The sequence below is a fragment of the Haemaphysalis longicornis genome, unplaced genomic scaffold, assembly GCF_048455015.1.
Source record: "Haemaphysalis longicornis isolate Haplotype H1 unplaced genomic scaffold, Haemaphysalis longicornis Haplotype H1 scaffold_8, whole genome shotgun sequence".
Lineage (NCBI taxonomy): Eukaryota > Metazoa > Arthropoda > Arachnida > Ixodida > Ixodidae > Haemaphysalis > Haemaphysalis longicornis.
This window is the reverse complement of record NW_027526445.1, coordinates 122,330,096-122,348,377: the sequence shown is the minus strand read 5'-3', so window position 1 is coordinate 122,348,377 and position 18,282 is coordinate 122,330,096. Positions and strand designations below refer to the sequence as shown.

General features: G+C 48.6%; 1 protein-coding gene across 7 annotated transcripts in view; it reads right to left on the bottom strand.

Moving 5' to 3' along the window:
• Window positions 1-18,282, bottom strand: part of Puf (ubiquitinyl hydrolase 1 puf) — a 107,360-nt gene that overhangs the window by 33,124 nt on the left and 55,954 nt on the right. For all 7 annotated transcript variants that reach the window (XM_077680640.1, XM_077680642.1, XM_077680643.1 and 4 more), the window contains 13 exons: window positions 17,160-17,349; window positions 16,381-16,544; window positions 12,809-12,874; window positions 12,213-12,359; window positions 11,653-11,787; window positions 9,968-10,062; window positions 9,455-9,624; window positions 8,965-9,109; window positions 6,646-6,724; window positions 6,446-6,499; window positions 3,284-3,439; window positions 1,959-2,023; window positions 951-1,074 (listed from right to left, as the gene is read on the bottom strand). In XM_077680640.1, the coding sequence (XP_077536766.1) occupies window positions 951-1,074; window positions 1,959-2,023; window positions 3,284-3,439; window positions 6,446-6,499; window positions 6,646-6,724; window positions 8,965-9,109; window positions 9,455-9,624; window positions 9,968-10,062; window positions 11,653-11,787; window positions 12,213-12,359; window positions 12,809-12,874; window positions 16,381-16,544; window positions 17,160-17,349 (1,590 nt within the window). The remainder of the gene's footprint in view (window positions 1-950; window positions 1,075-1,958; window positions 2,024-3,283; window positions 3,440-6,445; window positions 6,500-6,645; window positions 6,725-8,964; window positions 9,110-9,454; window positions 9,625-9,967; window positions 10,063-11,652; window positions 11,788-12,212; window positions 12,360-12,808; window positions 12,875-16,380; window positions 16,545-17,159; window positions 17,350-18,282) is intronic.

Genomic DNA, 18,282 nt, shown 5'->3' with positions numbered 1-18,282 from the left:
GACCTTAGACAGACTGCTTCCCACACTGCGCTTCATGCTGTCATGGAAACAATATGAACCCTCTGATTTGTTCCCCTTCATCAAAGCCCTTCAAGCTCGCTTTTCTGCAAGGATGGTATTATGAAGCAGTCTGGCCACAACGAAAAAGAAGCCCTCGAAAGAACCAGTGGCGCTGCCAGGAACAATGTTTGTCGGGAAGTAGTCGACGCTGTTGAGGGTCTCTTCTTGGGTTTGGGAACCGATGTGCAGAGGTGTTCCACACATGAAAAGGGGGGGTTTCGCGCTCGGGTCACTAAGCTACACAGTCCCCACATTTTGGTAAGTCGAACCAGCTCAATCCTTGCAGCGTTTTTAGCAGCGGAGCTGTTCAGGGGCTTGCAATGTCCGTTGATGATGCCTGGCATGTCAGGTGAAGGTACCCTGCTGGGCCGACAGGTGGTGCCACTGCCTCGACAGCTTTCCAGCACCCAATCTTGGCTCACGCGCTGATGCCCACGGCGTATGTTCACCCCCTTATATGTAAACCGATAAACTACCAGACCTCCATGGGTGAGCTTTGAGTACGTACAGACCGCAGCGAGTGGCGCTGTCAGCAAACCCCCCCAATGTGAGAGGTAGCCGCAAGGGTGCCGCAGTCAGCTCTGCTGTTTCAATAGATTTCACAGGCATGAAACTGGCTTTATAATTTTTTTATCTAGATCAGGTCGATGCTTGGCCTGCTCTTTTTTTGACGGCTCACACAATACACGTTGCCAAGGGTGTTAGTAGCCCCGTTGTCTCCCGCTGCTCTGTTTTACCTCCATGAGCAGTGCACCCCCTCCAATGTCAGCACCTGCCCGGTATACGCATCGAAACGCAGAAAAATGTGCGACTTCCCCAATCGCATACCAGCAGCTTCCCTGTAGCGACAATATGAGGAAACGAAAAGAAAGAGCACCGAGAAGACCTGCCTTTTCCTTGGCATGGATCAGAGTCTCCAGCACAAACGAGGTCCCCAGCTCTGCTGCCAGAAGGGTTGCCTCGTCGGTGCGCGGCAACGTTTGGGGTATGGAGCCACACATCTGGTACAGGAAGCTGGGGCAGAGAGCGAGAGAGAGAGAGAGAGAGAGAGAGAGAGGGGGGACACTTGTCAATGCACTTACACCGGCACCGTGCGGGAAGAAAAAATGTACTATCCCTTCTTAAAGAAAGCTGAAAGAATAAAGAAAGCAAAAAGTGCGTCCAACCTTTGTTAAAAGTACATCTAATCAATTGTCAATCCTTCACAGACCCAAACCGCAAACGAACAACAAACCCATGCATCGATGATTTTTCGCACACTAAGTAAACGTGTTTACGAACCATCTAAATGTACAGCGATATGTGGTTTATGAGATAACGGCACACCATTGTACTCCTTCTTCCTGACCAATCTGTGTATTGTCTTATCTAGAACTGTTCCTTTTTTGCGATTTTCAAGTGACCGCTTCGACAAAATGGAAGCCCAGTTTCACACACGCGCCATATGTCCTGCAGATATCTTATCAGAGCTTTTCGGTCGAACAACTGGTTTATGGGGAAATTTGTTATTTTTTTTTGACAGAATGCCACCGGTCCACAAAGAAGACCTCCGCTTTAAAAATGACGCTACCGTAAACTCTCTTGGCAGGCTCACTGAGCCTACACGGCTACACAGGCTCAAACACTGCACTCGAGCTTGTTTCCCACAGCTGCTTACCTCAATCTGTCCCCACTGTGCGTTTACTCCTTGGGCTTCCAGCCAACCTCTCCGCGCTCATTTCTTCCGCATGAGTTACGCAATGTGACCAACTGTCAAGCCTTACAGCTTGGGCCTGAGCTGCTGCAGAGAGTGCACGCGGGCACGAGGAGAGAGAGAGGGAACTGAGGAGGAGGAGGAGCAGGAGAGATGGAAGTGAGGAGGCAGAGGCAGGCAGGGTCCAGAGAAAAGGCAGACTTACTTGAAGTAGGTGTGGTCGAACAGGCTCTTGTCCTGCAGGAACTGCATGTTATCCTGCCAGATCCACTGGTGGGGGGGAAAACAGGGATACGCCTGCATCACAACTACTGCAACACTCATAAAGGGGGGGGGGGGGGGGGGGGGGATTGCTATGCACCAAGTGGAGGGGGAAGCAATGTCAGAGCGTTGCCATTTTCGTAAAAACCGTCTCGCGTGCCATCAAGGCACTCCAAAACTTATTTTCCGACACCGGGAAAGTTTCCTTCTTTGGACCCACGAAACACGCGACAATCCCTGTTCCCCGCTTAAAAACCTCATTTTCGCCCGTAGCGTACACGAAGTGCCGCCCAGCCGCACAGTTTCCATGTGCATCAACACATGCTCCACCACCTCCAGTTTAAATCCGGCTGTGTAGCTCATGTACTGGCCCATCGTACAGCGTGCACTAGGAGCACAAAAAAAAAGTCAGAACACAGCTAAACAACAAAACCACAGTCATTGGCGGATCCAGAGGGGGGGTCCGGATGTCCTGACCCCTCCCTTAATTTTTGAATTTAAACCTCCAAGAAGATGACCACTCAGGTCGCAGAAAAAGGTGAATTGATGACTTGTTGTATTCCTTGTGTTTTTGCTTTCCCAAAATTTCCGTGAATAAATAGGGCTCCTCCTCCTCCTGCTTATAATTATCATCATCACTGATAGGAGCTGACCCCCCTCTCAAAAAAAGCCCGGATCCGCCCCTGACCACAGTGTAATGGCGAAGTCACGGAACCTCAAGAGCAGAAAAGTGTGGAGTACGTTTAGTGCTTTGTTCGCACGCCGCCAGAATCAGCCATAACAACAAAGAGCAGGAAAGGAGTGCGAAGTACATTTTGTGCTTTGTTCGCATGCAGGAACATTTTTACGGCGCAAGAAGGCTTGTTTTGCGTTCAGCAGGTGGCGCTCCGCAAGCTTAAATTGTGAGCCACGGCATTCGTGCTCACGTCTCTTGCTACTGTTGAGATTTCTTTTTGTTGGAATGCGTTTCTAGCATTTCTGCGCGAACTGCAGCGTGATATCAAGTTACTGTGATGGTCTAAGGGATCAGCAACCATGCTGCGATAAAAACATATCCCCGCTGCATTTTTTTATTCAAAGTGACAAAAAAGTAAATTCTCGAGAAGACAAGTGGGGGGAGGGTTCATTACGTGAGTGGGTTCATCAAGTGAGTAAATACGGTATTTGTCCCCTCACCATTTTCCACACCCAGCAATCTCCCGAATGGCAGCTGTTGATTGAGCATAGGTGGTCGGGCCGCCAGTTCAAATCTACCGCCGCCGTGCTCACCTCTGCCAGTTCGGAGGGCAGCCGTAGCGTCATCTCTGGCTTTGCCTCCTGCGTCGCTTCGGCAGGCTTCTCGGACGCAGTCTGCGCGACCGCCTTGTTGCTGTCCGGCTGGTCCGGTGGGCACCGCTCGTAGAAAAGCATGTACGCGCTGTTGGTCTGCAAGTTTCAACGCAGCAGAGTCAAACATCTCGTACTAGTCATCCTGCGGGAATTATGCCTTTCCCACCCACTGCTCATTCTCAGCATGGTCAAAAAGACTGCCCGAGTGGCCGACAGAAAGAATTCATCCCAGGCTCCTGTGCCTGCAAGCAATGTAGCATTAACAGGCAACTCAACTCATCACAGAGGTTGACGAATGCACTTTGTCTACTGCCATAACTCACCATCAGACACGCCTTCCTTCAAAACCAACAAATTAGCCAACACGCAGCTAAACAGCGAAGTCATGTGGAGGGACAGCCCGATATGCAGATACAAAGACAATTGTTCCTCTGGCCAATTCCTTCAGCTTTGAGCCCCTTACTTTTAATCAAAAAACTCCTCACGGAAATGAAATGGGGAAAGACAACCAAACACCGACAAACTTGTTTGGCTTAGCCTTCAGACTGTAAGTCCAACGTTATGTGTAAACCATCCCCAGCACAAATTATTTTAAGGACGCGGCTTTCAACTTCAGAAAAATGACCAAAACATCGTTTTTTTGAAATCCACATATTCGGCTTCTATGTTTCCTAATCTGTATGTCTGCGAAGTTTTTCCGCTGAAAAGCGTCGCAAAGTGGCATAAAAAAATAGTTTTGCCAGGCGCGGTGACAAACTATCAGCGCAAAAGGGCGAAAAAAACGGCGATTTTCGGAGCGCTGTATCTCCGCAACGGTGCCATCGGGCGCGGCCATTTTGATATCGTTAGATCGGCGGAGCGTTCATCTTTCCGGTTCCCCTCGTCTCTTTTATCTTCGTTCATTCACAAACGCACGAACAGCAGAAAAGAAATGACGCACAAACGATGCCAGAAATAGATGCTGAAGCGCTATTCGTCCTCCGGTCGGGCTGCGCCAAGACGGCCCTCCTGATTGGTTGTCGCGGCGCAATGCAAGAATGACGGCCGCCAGAACTGCATAGCGTGCGGTTTGAGTTCATTTTCGGTGCTTCGCTCGGCCAAGTTTCTATTCAATCGGTGGTATTCAGCACGGACGTTATCGCGATAGGAATGCCTGAGATCACGAGCCAGATTACGGGAAGTTGCGTGGCTCGAAAGGCGGAGGTCATCGAACGCTTCGTGGGGCGCGTGACTCTACCGTCGCCAGACCCCGGAGGGTGACGCGGTGTGCGCGCTTGCGATAGCGGTTCGTGAAGTGAACTTTTAGTCGGATTTGCGATGTTTACACGCTTAGTTATTGCTGTGATTTGATTGTGGGCTCGCTAGCCATGGGAAAGAAACAGTCGACGCGTCAAACGCCGCGGCGCGCACGGCATAGCTGACGCGCATTGCAGCATCACATGTCTGCGCAACCGGCTACAATTTAACGCCAGTAGTTGTAATTAATGCCTGCGACGTTAGATTTAATCTTAAAAGCGACCTGACAAGCCATATCAGGGATAACCTAAGTACGATATGTCGCGGTAAGCGTGCGCTGCGATGCGCGTGAGCCATATCGCCTTTCTTGCGCAACGTTTCCCGTGCGCTTCTAATAATCATTAAAAAAGGTTTGATTTAGGAATATAGTTATAAAAATACGTTCTCTGCATTAAAAATTTACCTTACTGTCGCAGTATTTAACAGTGATTTTTGTAGGGAAATGATTGACACCAATGCATATAATCATGGCTTAGGGCATACTGACTGTGCTGCGAGAAATGTTGGATGCTGTCAAAAGTAGTGAAAAAAAAAAAAACCCTTCCATCAAAGTTGGAGTTATGCACAGTATTATACCAAGCTTCAAAGTACTTCATTTGCACCCTTATGGTATGCAAACTTTTGGCAATGAACACCTGCACATACTGAATTGCTGCGCCAGGCAAAGTAATAAAACATAAAAGAAGCCAGAAATTTTCAAATGTAAGTAAAAAAAAAATGCTTAACTTGTTGCCATGGTGACAACACTGCAAAAGGAGGCTGTTCAGTGCGATACAGCCAACCAGCTAACCTACTTTGCATTGAAAGCCCATTGAAAGCCATCTCCCCCTCCGTTTGGTCTGCTAACTGGGCTATGTACTGTTCACAGAGGAGCTGAAAATGATGTTTTCTAGAAAGAGAAAGGCTGTAAAAGGCACTCCAATTTCAAGGCAAGGCCTTCCAGATGCCCCATGTTCAAAAGGACATGAAAGGCTACAACCGTGACAACTTTTGATAAGTGAAACCTATGTTGCAACTTCGGAAGCCGTTTTCTCAAAACAGTTTTTTTTGCTACCTGTGACGCTTGTACCAGGGATTTCTTTGTGACCGCTGGGTCTATTTTGATTCCGTTTCTTGCATTACATTCCTTGATGAACAGTTCAGGTCGTGACACTCTTGGTTTTCCAGATTTATTTTTTGTGATTTTTTTAATTCAAATAGTCGTTCGCAGTCGACATGCCTGTTGCTCATTAACCTCTAAAAAATGAAAACCAAAAAACATTGTGTAGTAAAAAAAAAATTCTAAAACTGTCACGACCTCGTCCGTTCATTTGGGAATGCAAAGCACTCCGAACAAGTTTTCTATCATGTTTTATAAGTCGCTCAAGCCTCGTACAAGCGGAACAGAAAGAAAATTTAATAAATGAAAAAGTTATCAAAATATTACCTTGAAATTTTTATGGTGTTATAACAGAAGCATTTCCAGTTGCTGTGCCAATTTTCATCAAAATCCACAAAGAAATAAAAAAGTTTATTTTGAAAGCCACGTCCCCCCTTAACGCTCCACTGCAATGCTATATGGCTGAACATTATTAAACCGAATACTAGTCACTTGAATGCAATAGCTTCCGAGTTGTCCAGTTTTAAAAAGAAGGCTCCTTGGCAGGAAGAGTTCTCACTAAACTCAGCTTCTAATAAGGAAAACGCAGTTTAAAGGTCACACCACGTTTCATCTACATCAGCAAGACTAGATGATATAATGGCAGTGGAATTTACAAATGTACACACACCGAAAAAAAGAAAAAAGAAAAGGGAAGAGTCACACACCTTTTCAAATGAGAAATCCATAAACTTGTCAGTGACAGAGTCGTAGGTCTTGCTCTGCAGGCAAAGTGAAGGGGGGGGGGGGGGGGGGGGAGGCTTATTCAACTATGCTTGCGGGACAGACGTCATCAAACAACAGGTCAAAAAGGCACCAAATGACAGAAGGTGCGCCCTTTTTGAGTTTCAATTTCTTTTTTGCTCACCGTCATCTCTCCTCCAAAACACTCGGCCGCAATGTGCGAAGGATCGAACGGCTTCACCTCGGCATCATTGAACAGGAACCTGGGGGAGAGGGAGAGGGAGAGATTAAACGATGATAATAAAATATCCAATGTCTCTACATCAATCGAGCAGATCGGCACTGGGCGAGCATCGGTGGCGTGCGGGATGTCGTGTTGTGCGGGGAGTGCGGTATGGTGTGGTGTGGTGCGTCGGAGCTGAGAACGACTACCGTATTTACTTGATTCTAACGCGCACCCTTCTTTCCACGAAAATGCGTCCCAAAATCACATACGTGTTATAATCAAGTACTAACCAAAAAAGCTGTAATGCTTTCTTATCATTATCGACATAGCCAGGCAGCCATAATCGCACATTTGTGCGAATAAACGTCAAAGATTGTGCTGCCAGTGGAATGCCAAAACAACAACAGGAAAATTCACCCGAACTTTATCTCTTTGCGCAGGTATTACACACATCAATGCGCACGCACGCGCATGCGCACGCACACGCACACACACACACACACACACACACAAAAGGATGCACACGGTGGATGGTGGGCGGGCAAGGGCTTGTTATCTGTAGGTGCAAAGGTCGCGTGCAGTTGGTGTGAGGGGCTCCACGGGGCTTTGTGAGTGCTTCTTGTGCACACAAGAGTTCAAAAGAAGGTTTAGACAGCAAGCGCACCTTTATAGGAAGCAAGCCCATGCTTTTACATTTTTTGCCCATATGCGCCTATCTACAGTGGACTGTTGCTCCATGGTAGCCCTTCGTTGAACATTTTTGAAGTTTTTTTTCTTTTATTTAAATTTCACGATTTGGAAGGGCAGCCTATTGGCAGTTTGCCCTTGAGCATGCTGCGACTGGAGGGTGATGAAGGTCGTTGTAGCACGATAATAAATGAAGTTCTTGTACTCATAACCACTTGTCCTGTGCAGAGAACTTTTACAATTTTTCTATATCCCAGTCGCAAAAATCAGGTGCGCGTTGGAATCGAGGGTGCGTTAAATTCGAGTATATACGGTATGCTGAGGGAACTATAAAGAGCCGGACTTGCTAAAATCAACCTGTAATTTCTATATACACTACATCACAACAAAGCACTCCATGGGTTTCCATGTGTGTCCAAGGCTGATAAACAATTTCTTTTTGGCAGCTCTGGATAAAATAAACCTCACTGTGACTAAAAGTGGGGGTGGCAATTTTTTCGTTGAGCAGATTTACTGCTAAGCTTGCTTATATAAAAATGCGCCACGTTTTCTGGTGTAGAACTTATTTCCTTCTGTTTGAATAACTCAACTACGATGGATCTGAAAGACGCCACAACCAAAAGATACTTTCATAAGTCAGATTGCTGGATAACATGTAGAGAGGAAAGTACAAAAAACATACAGGCAGAGCAGCCTGGGTAAATGGTTTTCAACCATACCGCATCTTCCTACTTATAACCTGCCCATGCTGCACCCACGTTGTAAAAGCAAGAAATTTCTCCACATATTTCCCGAGCATGCCACCATTCAGCCTCCATAACAAAAGAGCACCCCACAATGTAGTCATGTTTATCACAATAGGTAACAAACCAGTGGTCATGAACAATCATTTTTCACCCCAAAGTGCAGAGCAAATGCAGCCGACAGCCATATTGCTATATAGTGCTGTACAGCTGCCAGTTGGTAAGAAGCTCCCCCATCATTTCAGAACTGTGCCTATTATCTGGTCCTCTTCTACACACTGATCGGACAAACTTTGCATTGCGGCACCTCAACGTCACCCTGGTAGCGAATTCACAATCGCGATAAAGATCAGATGTGGAATCACTTTTGTGAAGTTTCCTTGGGACGCAAGTTCAAGAAAAGTGCAACAGACGACGAAAAACTAAGCCCAGTATTCTTAATCCCTCCTCTACTTCAGTCTCCAGTCGAGGAGACCCTCAAAATCAATTTTCGCATGTAAAAGCACTGCAGCATCCTCCACTCAGCCGAGTCTAGGAAACACATGGAGTAAAGGACGGACTCAGAATATGGCCATAAGTAGTGCTGAATCTTGAGGTTATGTCCCCTGCAAAAAAACACCCACTCCCTCCGGAGCTCTGAGTGTGTACGCACACAAACATGCATGCACACACGCATGTAATGATTAAGGGGTAAAGGTGAACAAATGCCTGCGTGAACGCTCGCCCAATGAACCCCGCGTGAACCACCGGTCACTCAGTGGGTACAACTGCCGCATCCCTGATCGCAGACGCATCCCACAAATAGAAACCCCACCCAGTGCTGCCTGTGAGGAAGACAGCCACTCACCACTTGTCCTTGCCGGGGCTCTGGCGCTCCCTTATAAAGCTGTAGTAGTGGCCGCCATCGGCCGTGCCCGTGTGGACGGTGACGCCGATGAGGTCATACTCGTAGCTCCCCGGGTCCTCTTCCTCGCTCTTCGCCTCGCTGTTGTCTGCAGTGAGGAGAGGAGAAGAAGGCCATCAGTCTCTTCTCTCTGATCGTAATGTCGTGTGGCCAAGGATGCCCTCAACGCTCACCACAGAAGGCGGCTGCAAAAGCACAACCTTAACTGATGCAGCGATGCGCTGCTTGCCTAACGCCCCTATCTTACTCGGGTTTTGGGAAGTCTCGTCTGGTGGAGCACAGGAGCGACCCACTGAAATTTCTCGAAAAAGCAAACCTTACAAGCTCAGAGCCCCAAGGCCCACACATGTCCCCACCTGTTGCTCAAACTCTAAAATGTCACGAAACTGCCTGCCCCTGACTAAATGCAAGGCACTGGATTGGAGAGACCCACCCTGGCGGGCCTGGCTGGGGAGGAGGTTGCTCTCCATGTAGTTGGACATGTCCAGGCGCAGCGGGAAGGAGAAGTGGGTGTTGACCTTCTCCTTCATCATGGTTACCATGTTGAACGTGTACCGCATCGTGTTGAAGCACAGGATGTGTGGCAGCCGCTGCACGCACGCCCTGTACCAGAGGAGAAGGAGCACATCAGTGGAACCTCTCTTCCCTACTACATTATGGTGGACACCGCGGCCCCTTTTCTGGTGGAGATGAAAAGTAAAAATGTCTGGGTGTCGAGGTTTTTGGCACATGCTAAAGGTCCCCCAGTAGTGCATCATAATTAATCCAATGCTTTCCACTACAGTGCACCTCATGCCCCAGGGGGAACCTTTGGCCTATAAAACACCCACCAGAAAAGCCCCCGGTGCCCGAATTCCTTCAACGTGCCAGCATTCGCCTACACCCACTAAATCCGACACACATGCGAGGTACGAAGCGAGGATCAACCCTCCGTGGCTGCCAGTACCTCTTTTCGGCTCGGACTTTCTTGCCGCACTGGGAGCAGGTGTACATGTTGTCTCCTTCCAGCGTGTCCTTCACCGTCAGCTCGTCCATGGACTCCTGCACGAGGCGAGGGGGGGGAGACACGCGTTCGCTTGAACCACTGGGTTTACTTAGACATCTAGAACAAAGCTTTTTTTCTTCTGTTTCCCTACTTCGAGCTGTCTGTTCCAAATAAAGCTTCATGCACCACTCTCCTCTGTCACCAACCTTCCCAATGTTAGAGAAAACACTTTCCCACGTTCCGCCATTTGACCGTCTCCACAAGCACAGTTCCTGTGATCAGTGAGGCAAATGACCCACACAGTCGGCAGCTGAAAACTTGTTTGGAGTCAAAAAACAAGCAGTACACTACTAAGCACCACAGGACTCATTGCCTTGTACTAAACATGCACAAATGTCGCAGCCAATATTTCACACCAACGAACACCTCTGTGCTTGAGCAAGAAGAGATTGCACTGCTTGTAAGCATTGTTTAAGGGAGGATGGAGGGCAAAATGGACTATTCTGCCCTCCAAACTATTAAATATTAGGTCCGGAGTACCTTAGGACCGCACAATGTCTGTCTGTATCCTTGCGCACAGCATATAAAATCGCAAAAAATCACACGGGCACTGGCAGGATTCGAGCCTGTGTCCGTTAGACCAGACAGAGTTAGTGTCAGTTGTCTTACCCATTGGGCTACGACCGTAAGTCAGTACCCGTCAGTCAAATGGCTTACTCCCTCGCCTGTAACGGTGCGGAGTATACCTTAGGCCCTCCCAATGTCCGTCCGCGTCCATCCGTGTGCGCACACCACCATCAAGCAAAAATCAAGCGAAATTTGATTTGAGCCGTCAGTTGCAGTTTCATTTAGGGAATAATCAAAATGCAACTCACGGCTCAAATCGAATGACGGTCGGGGCACAACTTGGATGTCATTTCAAGTCCCCGTACTCCGCACCCTCGCCATCATCCACGGAGTGGAGATGCTGCCATTTTTTTTGTATGAAATTTCAACACACAAATAGTAGATATGCATTATACATTACCTGCAAAATATCAACTTGACTGCTCAAAAAGCAGTGAAGTTAGCTGCACATGTAGTTGGACCCCTACATCCCCTGTATCCATCCCCCTTCAAAAAAAGCTCGCCAAACTAAACAATTCACTAAGAAGAATAAAGAATGAACAAATGAACAAATGAATGATTGAATGATCAAATCAGTGACTGACTGATAATGTTACAGTTGAGTCCACTTATGATGACACTGTATAACAAATTATCGAATATAACGATGAACAACTATGGCATCACACACTTTTGACTGCTTTTTATGGAAACAAACCGCTTATTACAATTGCTCCAGCGTTGCGATAGTGGATGTAACAATTGAATCTGGTTACAGTGTGTGCCCAAAATGGGAGCTGACGCTGGCTCTCCACGCTGACGGCATGCGCCACAAGCCGCGACGCACCTACTTCCATTTTAGCGCTGTTATCAGCAGCAGGCGCTAAACTTAATCCATCACTCATCTCTCTTTTTTTTTTTCCAGCATTCAAACCTTCTTTCAGCCCCCCGCAGTGCAGCCCTGCAGTGTGCGCAGGCACCCTACCAGTGGGCAAAGGAGGCAAGTGCAAACAAGGCAGGGCAGTAAGGACGCCACTCACGTAGAGGTTGCGCATGTCGGCGACCTGGCACCGGAGGGTGTAGAACTCCTCCAGCGTCCGGCTGATGTGGTTGCAGTCCAGGGAGACCACGTTGTTGGAGAGCACCCCGCAGAACAGCCGCTTCACCACCTCCTTCTGCGGGGGACACAACGAACGGCCTCGCACAACTGTCCAAGCAACCTTGTGTGGAAGAACTCAACTCCTGACCACTGCAGTGGACCACTAATTGTTTTGTGCCTTAGAGTTACTCCTTCCCGTCTCACAAAAGCTCCACAACCTAAAGAATTCAATAGCGAAGCAATTTCTGACCACTGCTACTGAGCCTTGTACTTGTGCCAAAGAAAAAAACGGCCCCCCCCAAAATTTTGGTCCTACACAAAGGCGAAGGAAAAAAAAAAAAGACAAAACCTTGAACTCTCAGCCATCACGTCAATAGTTAGGGCTAAACATTACGCGGGATAAAATGGTGACTGATCTGGCCAAGTCAGCAACGTGCCTTCACATCCCTACCGGTACAAGACAAGCAACAAGGTGTCCTCCTCCCTCCCCCATGGGCTCACCAGCTGGGGCGTCATCTCCTCCAGCTTGCTGATGAGGTCGGTGAAGAACTCCACCATGTCCTTCTGCTCGCCCGTGTTCAGGGGCTGGTGGTCCATGGTGTACGCCTTGCAGAAGCTCCGCGGGTTGTAGGCCTTGCGCTCGCTCTCCTGTTAGGCAAGCATGCGTGCACACAATCCCGGTTTCACAACTCTGGCTACACTCGCACACAGCACATTTCCAGACACCACAGGAAGAGGCACATGGATGGCGGGGCCTATGCAATTCGCTCTTGACCCCAGCAAGCCTCGGGCATAAACAACAACTCTGGCACCATCACCTACCCGCTATTCTGGGGTTTTGCCTCTTCGGCCCTCTCGGAACATACTAACAGAAGTTGCTGCAGGGGAAGGCCGCAGATAATGTGGTTTTGTGGTGCCAGCGACAACCGAAAATTGGCTACCAGGATCACAAGTGTGCTAGACTGTCCTGAAAAGTGCCACTCGTTTGCGGGGCTAGAATGGTCGCCGCATTTAATCACGGGCCACCAGCTCACTTCATTAAACAACAGCGCGTGAAAACAACAAACGCCCAGCAAACCAGAAACCCCTGCACTCACCAAAAGGTAGGCAAACATCCTCTGCAGCTCCCTCAACGTTTGGCAGTGCTTGCCCTCAGCGATTGTCTGGAACACACAAAAGGAACAAGAGGGCACGTTAGACGGGACGCAGCAAATCAAACTGCAAGCTGGACAAACACTGCAAAATGGACATTTGCAACAGATGGCCAGGAGCATCTAGAAGTACAGAATAAGAGCCGGCGCACACACCACCTCTGGCATCGCTCCAGACGTTTCCATTTTCCCCCTCAGGCCCAGAGTGAAAGTGCTGTGCCTTGCTCAATTTCCAGTTCACACAACGCAGAAGCTTCCGCTAGCCCGCACTGTGAACAATGATGCAAGTGAGCCCAACCATTAAAGTGTCACAACGAGCACATCTGACTCCCGAGCACAGCCTGTCTGTAAGACATGAACTTGAGGTACAGGTACAAAGCAGTCCTCCTGGCTAGGAGCTGCAAAACGAAGAACAAACCTAAGCGACAATTTCTCGCGCACTAAGTGAATGCACCTACAAACAATCTAAATGTATACCAACACGTGGTTTCATCATCATCATCATCATCATCATCACCACCATCACCACCACCACCACCACCACCACCACCACCACCACCACCACCACCACCACCACCACCAGCCTATCTACGCCCACTGCAGGGCAAAGGCCTCCCCCATTATTCTCCAATTGCCTCGGTCCTGTGCCAACTGTGACCAATTTATCCCCGCAAACTTCTTGATCTCATCTGCCCATCTAACTTTCTGCCGCCCCCTGCAACGCTTGCCTTCTCTAGGGATCCACTCTGTTACCCTTAATGACCAGCGGTTATCTTGCCTTCGCATTACATGCCCTGTAGGGATGTGCGAATATTCGGTATTGTCGAATATTCGATCGAATAGCTCTCTATTCGTTATTCGCTTCGATCCGAATGCGGGTATTCGATATTTTCGAATTATTCGATGCTCCCGAATAAGCAGCTAAAAGCCAAGCTTTTCAGTCAAGCTTTCCGAGAGTTACCCCAGGCTTGGCTCAAGACCCACCGACGCGGACATTTCTATTACCAGTGCCGGCACTGCCGAGTTGCTGCCTTGCCTAGAGGTTCGATGAAGCTCTCGGCCGCCAGCACACTTAAGTTAAAAAAAAAAAAAGGCGGCACTGAAACGACACCGCTCCGAACATAGCGGCACCAAGCCAGCAGACACGCTCCGAACATAGCGGCACCAAGCCAGCAGACTTGTACAGGCCGTCATTTTGAATAGTCATGCCGCCATTTTGAATAGCCTCGCACAGCGCGGCAGTACGCCGCACTAAGCGAGCCTATTCAAAATGGCGGCCAGCCACTTGCGCTTTGCTTGGCTACGGCCGAGGATACTAGTGGCTACAATACTTCTTTTTTAGCGGAGCTTCTAGGCGGCGCTTAACTCTGCGAGTTTCTACGCGGCGCTTAAACTTGTGAATGAGCAGCCGGCGGAAACTGCTGCACCTAGAGCATGTGGCGCAACAGGCATTTCTTCATGAAAACTTGTGAATACAGCAAAGGAAAGCTGTGTGTAAGATTTTGCAATAAATGTTCAACTGGTAATAGTTTTACACAATGCTGTGCCTACGTGAGTTCTAATTATTAGAAAAAAATGTGTACATTAGTCAGGTCACAAGTTGCTCATTTGTCTTTGTGATTTGCAATGTGTACTATTCGAACTCTTCGATTCGAAATTATTCGACCAAATCACTATTCGCTTCGAATTCGCTTCGAACCTCGAAATCTATATTCGCCCATCCCTAATGCCCTGCCCACGTCCATTTATTCTTCTTAATTTCTACTAATATGTCTTTAACACCAGTTTGCTCCCTGAACCACTCCGCTCTCTTCTTGTCCCTTAATGTTACACCTATCATTTTCCGCTCCATTGCCCGCTGAGTCGTTCTCAGTTTAAGTTGAACCCTCTTAGTGAGCCTCCAAGTTTCTGCCCCGTAGGTGAGTACCGGTAAGATGCAGCTGTCATACACTTTCTTCTTCAGCGACAATGGTAGGCTGCTATTCATTATCTGAGAATGTCTGCCATATGCACCCCACCCCATTCTGATCCTTCTAATTATCTCTGCCTCATGGTTGGGATCTGGGGTCACAACTTGGCCTAAGTAGATATATTCGCTTACCACTTCCAACCTTTTTCTTCATGACACATGCGTGTTCTGTCTTATCTGGAACCGTTCCTCCTTTTGAAATACAGTTCAGGCCACTTATGACAATACTGTTATCGGATATAATATAATATATAATCGGATATAATATATCGGATATAATAATGAACAACTATGGCACCGTCCACCACTTTCATGTGTGTTCTATGGCAAAATAAACTGATTATTAGAATGCTCCAGTGCTGCGATATCGGATATAACAATTGAATCCGGTTACAGCCAGCCCCAAAAGGGTGAGCTGCCGCCAACTCTCTGGGCACACCACCAACGGCATGTGCCGCGAGCTGCGATGCACCTCGCATGCACCTTGCAATGCACCTCAGAAAACGAGTCGACTGCACCCCTTACAAGAAAGGGAGGGGAGGAAGAAAGGGAGGAGAGCAGTTTTTCTTTTGACCCCTCAATCTCCCCCGCCCCTGGGGTCACTGCTTTGGCATTGTTCCCACATCTGCTCACGAGAGCTCACACATTCGCTTGTTGGGTCACGTGCACACCGCTTCGAATTCGACGGGGTGCCTCTTCAACCGCCTGTGTTTTTCTGCCAACGGGACGTCATGGCCAAATAGTTTTGGAAACGTCCCAGTACCTCACTGAAGAGGCGATCGTTGCACGGATACATGCCGTGGGCAGCGGTGACGGTGATGACTCTGACGACACGATTGCGCAGCCTACTCAGGTAGGGTCTTTGCTCCTGAGGCCCAACACATGATACAGCTCCTCAGGGACTTCGTTTCTACCATAACCCCTTCACTCAGCAAGGTGAAGCACTTATAGATGCTCTTGAAAAAGATGTGAGCCAGCTTCGCGTGAAGCAAACAAAGCTGACCAACTATGTCTGTACTTCAATTGCGCAAAAAAGTAACGAAGACTGGGGAGAGACGACACGAGACAGAGCGCTCTGTCTCGTGTCGTCTCTCCCCAGTCTTCGTTACTTTTTTGCGCAATTGAAGTACAGCATGGATTACTAACTTGCCCAAACCTACAGCCTACTAAGCAACTATGGCTTCTTTTCTACAAACCAGTAGTTGTAGTACGACCTTGCCTGCAAGTGAATAAAATGTTTTGGTCTCTGTTTCACCTTATTACTTTGCATCCAACTTATAACAATTATCAGTTATAACGATGGGATTTTCTTGGCACCTGGATATTGTTATAAGCGGACTAGACTGTAACCGTTTTGACACAATGGAGCCCCGGTTTCAGCCTGCACACGCCGTGTGTCCTGCAGAGATGTTATGAGAGCTTTTTGGTCGGCCACCAGGCCCGTGGGGAAATGCATCAGTTTTTGGGCAGGATGCGATCAGTCCCACTATGAAAGTTTTCCTTAAAAAAAAAAAAAAAAAAAGGAAGAACCAAGAGAAGGGGGAGGCACCTGTGCGGAGAGTATGGACGCCCGCGCCTGGGGCAGCATGAACAGGTGCTGCATGCAGGAGGCCAGGTAGCAGGTGGCGCCCAGGTTGGTGAGCCCCACGTAGCCGCACTCCGACCGGCCGTCCTCGTGGGGCCAGTAGTCCCACGGGTACGGGCTGTGCGACTCTGCCAGGGGGGGAGGGGGAGGAATAAGGCAGGGCCTCCTTCCCTTTGCACCACCAAGAGTCTGCGCTCTATAATCAAGCCCTGCTGCAACCCCCAATGAGGATTGCAATCAACTTGCTTCATCACGAATACCAGCTGCTCCCTGTTGGATTCAAATTACTTGTGCTCCTGTTCTGAAAGCTTAATTAAAACAGTCACTTGCCATCTACCCCCTGGTGGAACACAATGACCCTACCAGCACAGCACTGCCATGCAGCCAACAAAACAGCCACTCCAGTGCCACAGCATCCCACCAACTGGGTTTTTTGACTCCATCACTTGAATAGTCACAAGAAGAACAAAACTCGTCTGACAAGGTTCTTTTGGCTCAGGTTCCCCTCTTCAATGCTTTCAAAAGAAATTTGTCCCAACACTGAATGTGAAGAATAAATCAGGAGCAGGACAATAATCTGCCTTTGTCTTCTTCCCTGAGGAGTGCGATTACCGCTGCGAGGCGGTCGTCATTACAGCGAGGCTTCCACGACGCACGTACAGACTCTCCTCTTTATCGAACCGGGAACACGCCTAGCGTTCCACGACAAAACAAGCGTCTGGCCACCAGCAGGTCGCACTCACTGGGCCGGTGCTGCTGCAGGAGCCCCGCGTGGACGAGGCCGAAGTTCTCCTCGCAGCCGCGCACCATCTCGAGGAGCAGGTCGTAGGCGGCGGCCCTCACGCCGGCCGACCGGCACTTGGGCAGCTGCCGCCACTGGCCGCCCGGGTTGCTCACCGAGAACAGGCAGCCCATGATGCCCACCGAAAACTCCTGCACAGCCAGGCCCCAGGGGAGCAATCGGCCGGGCTCTCTCGACACCGGGTTGGGCACAAAACACGAATGGAATCCGCAAAAGCTTAATTAAAGAGCCATGAAGAGAAAATACAACTTCGTTTAATTTGAAAGAACTAGGATTCAGTTCCTCACTCAGCTCCATTACAGCCACAAAAGATGTTTTTTTAATGAAAAAAAAAAGCAAGACGTATTTAAAAACTTTCAAATTTTGCGCCCCAGTGACGTGTTATGAGCAAGAATGACGTCATGCGGGCCAACAATAAAACGTAATTTTCAGTGCGTTAACGGCACGTCAGCATTCAAGTGATGCGGTCAAATGGAACTAGAGGCCCCATTACAGACGTCCAGTGATGTGTCGTTGCGACAGGCCACTTAGGCGGCCGCCCATCGCACAAACAAGGTGCTGCGACGTCATAGAAAAGTTGCCGGAAATTGGCTAGGGGGTCGCGACTGCTTCACACGTTTTCTTTCATATCTCCGCTATTTTTTCGAAGATTGCGATGATATTGGTATCATTGTTATCAGGACTAAGCAGTCTTTCTAACAAAGCCAACTCATATTTTGTCTTCATGGCTCCTTTAAGGCTTTTGGGCTAGTGAGGAGATGTCCCTCAAAGGGGAGTGGGACCATCTTGTTACTTAGGCTAGAAGGAACAGCTGAGGCGGAAATATGCAAACCACGTCACGTCAGCAGCCATTTCTTTAGAACTAGAACACACAAAAGACAAAGATGATGATAAGAGCATAAACACAGCTGATGGTGATAATAGATGAAGAAGAGCCTGCATGGTTTTGCCATCTTTTCCAACAAGGCTCTTGAGGAACAGGACGAAGCATCAGTGCCTCCTACACAAATGGACACCTTCGTTTTTCTCGCTAAGCCCTCCGCAACGCTTCTAGAACTGTACAG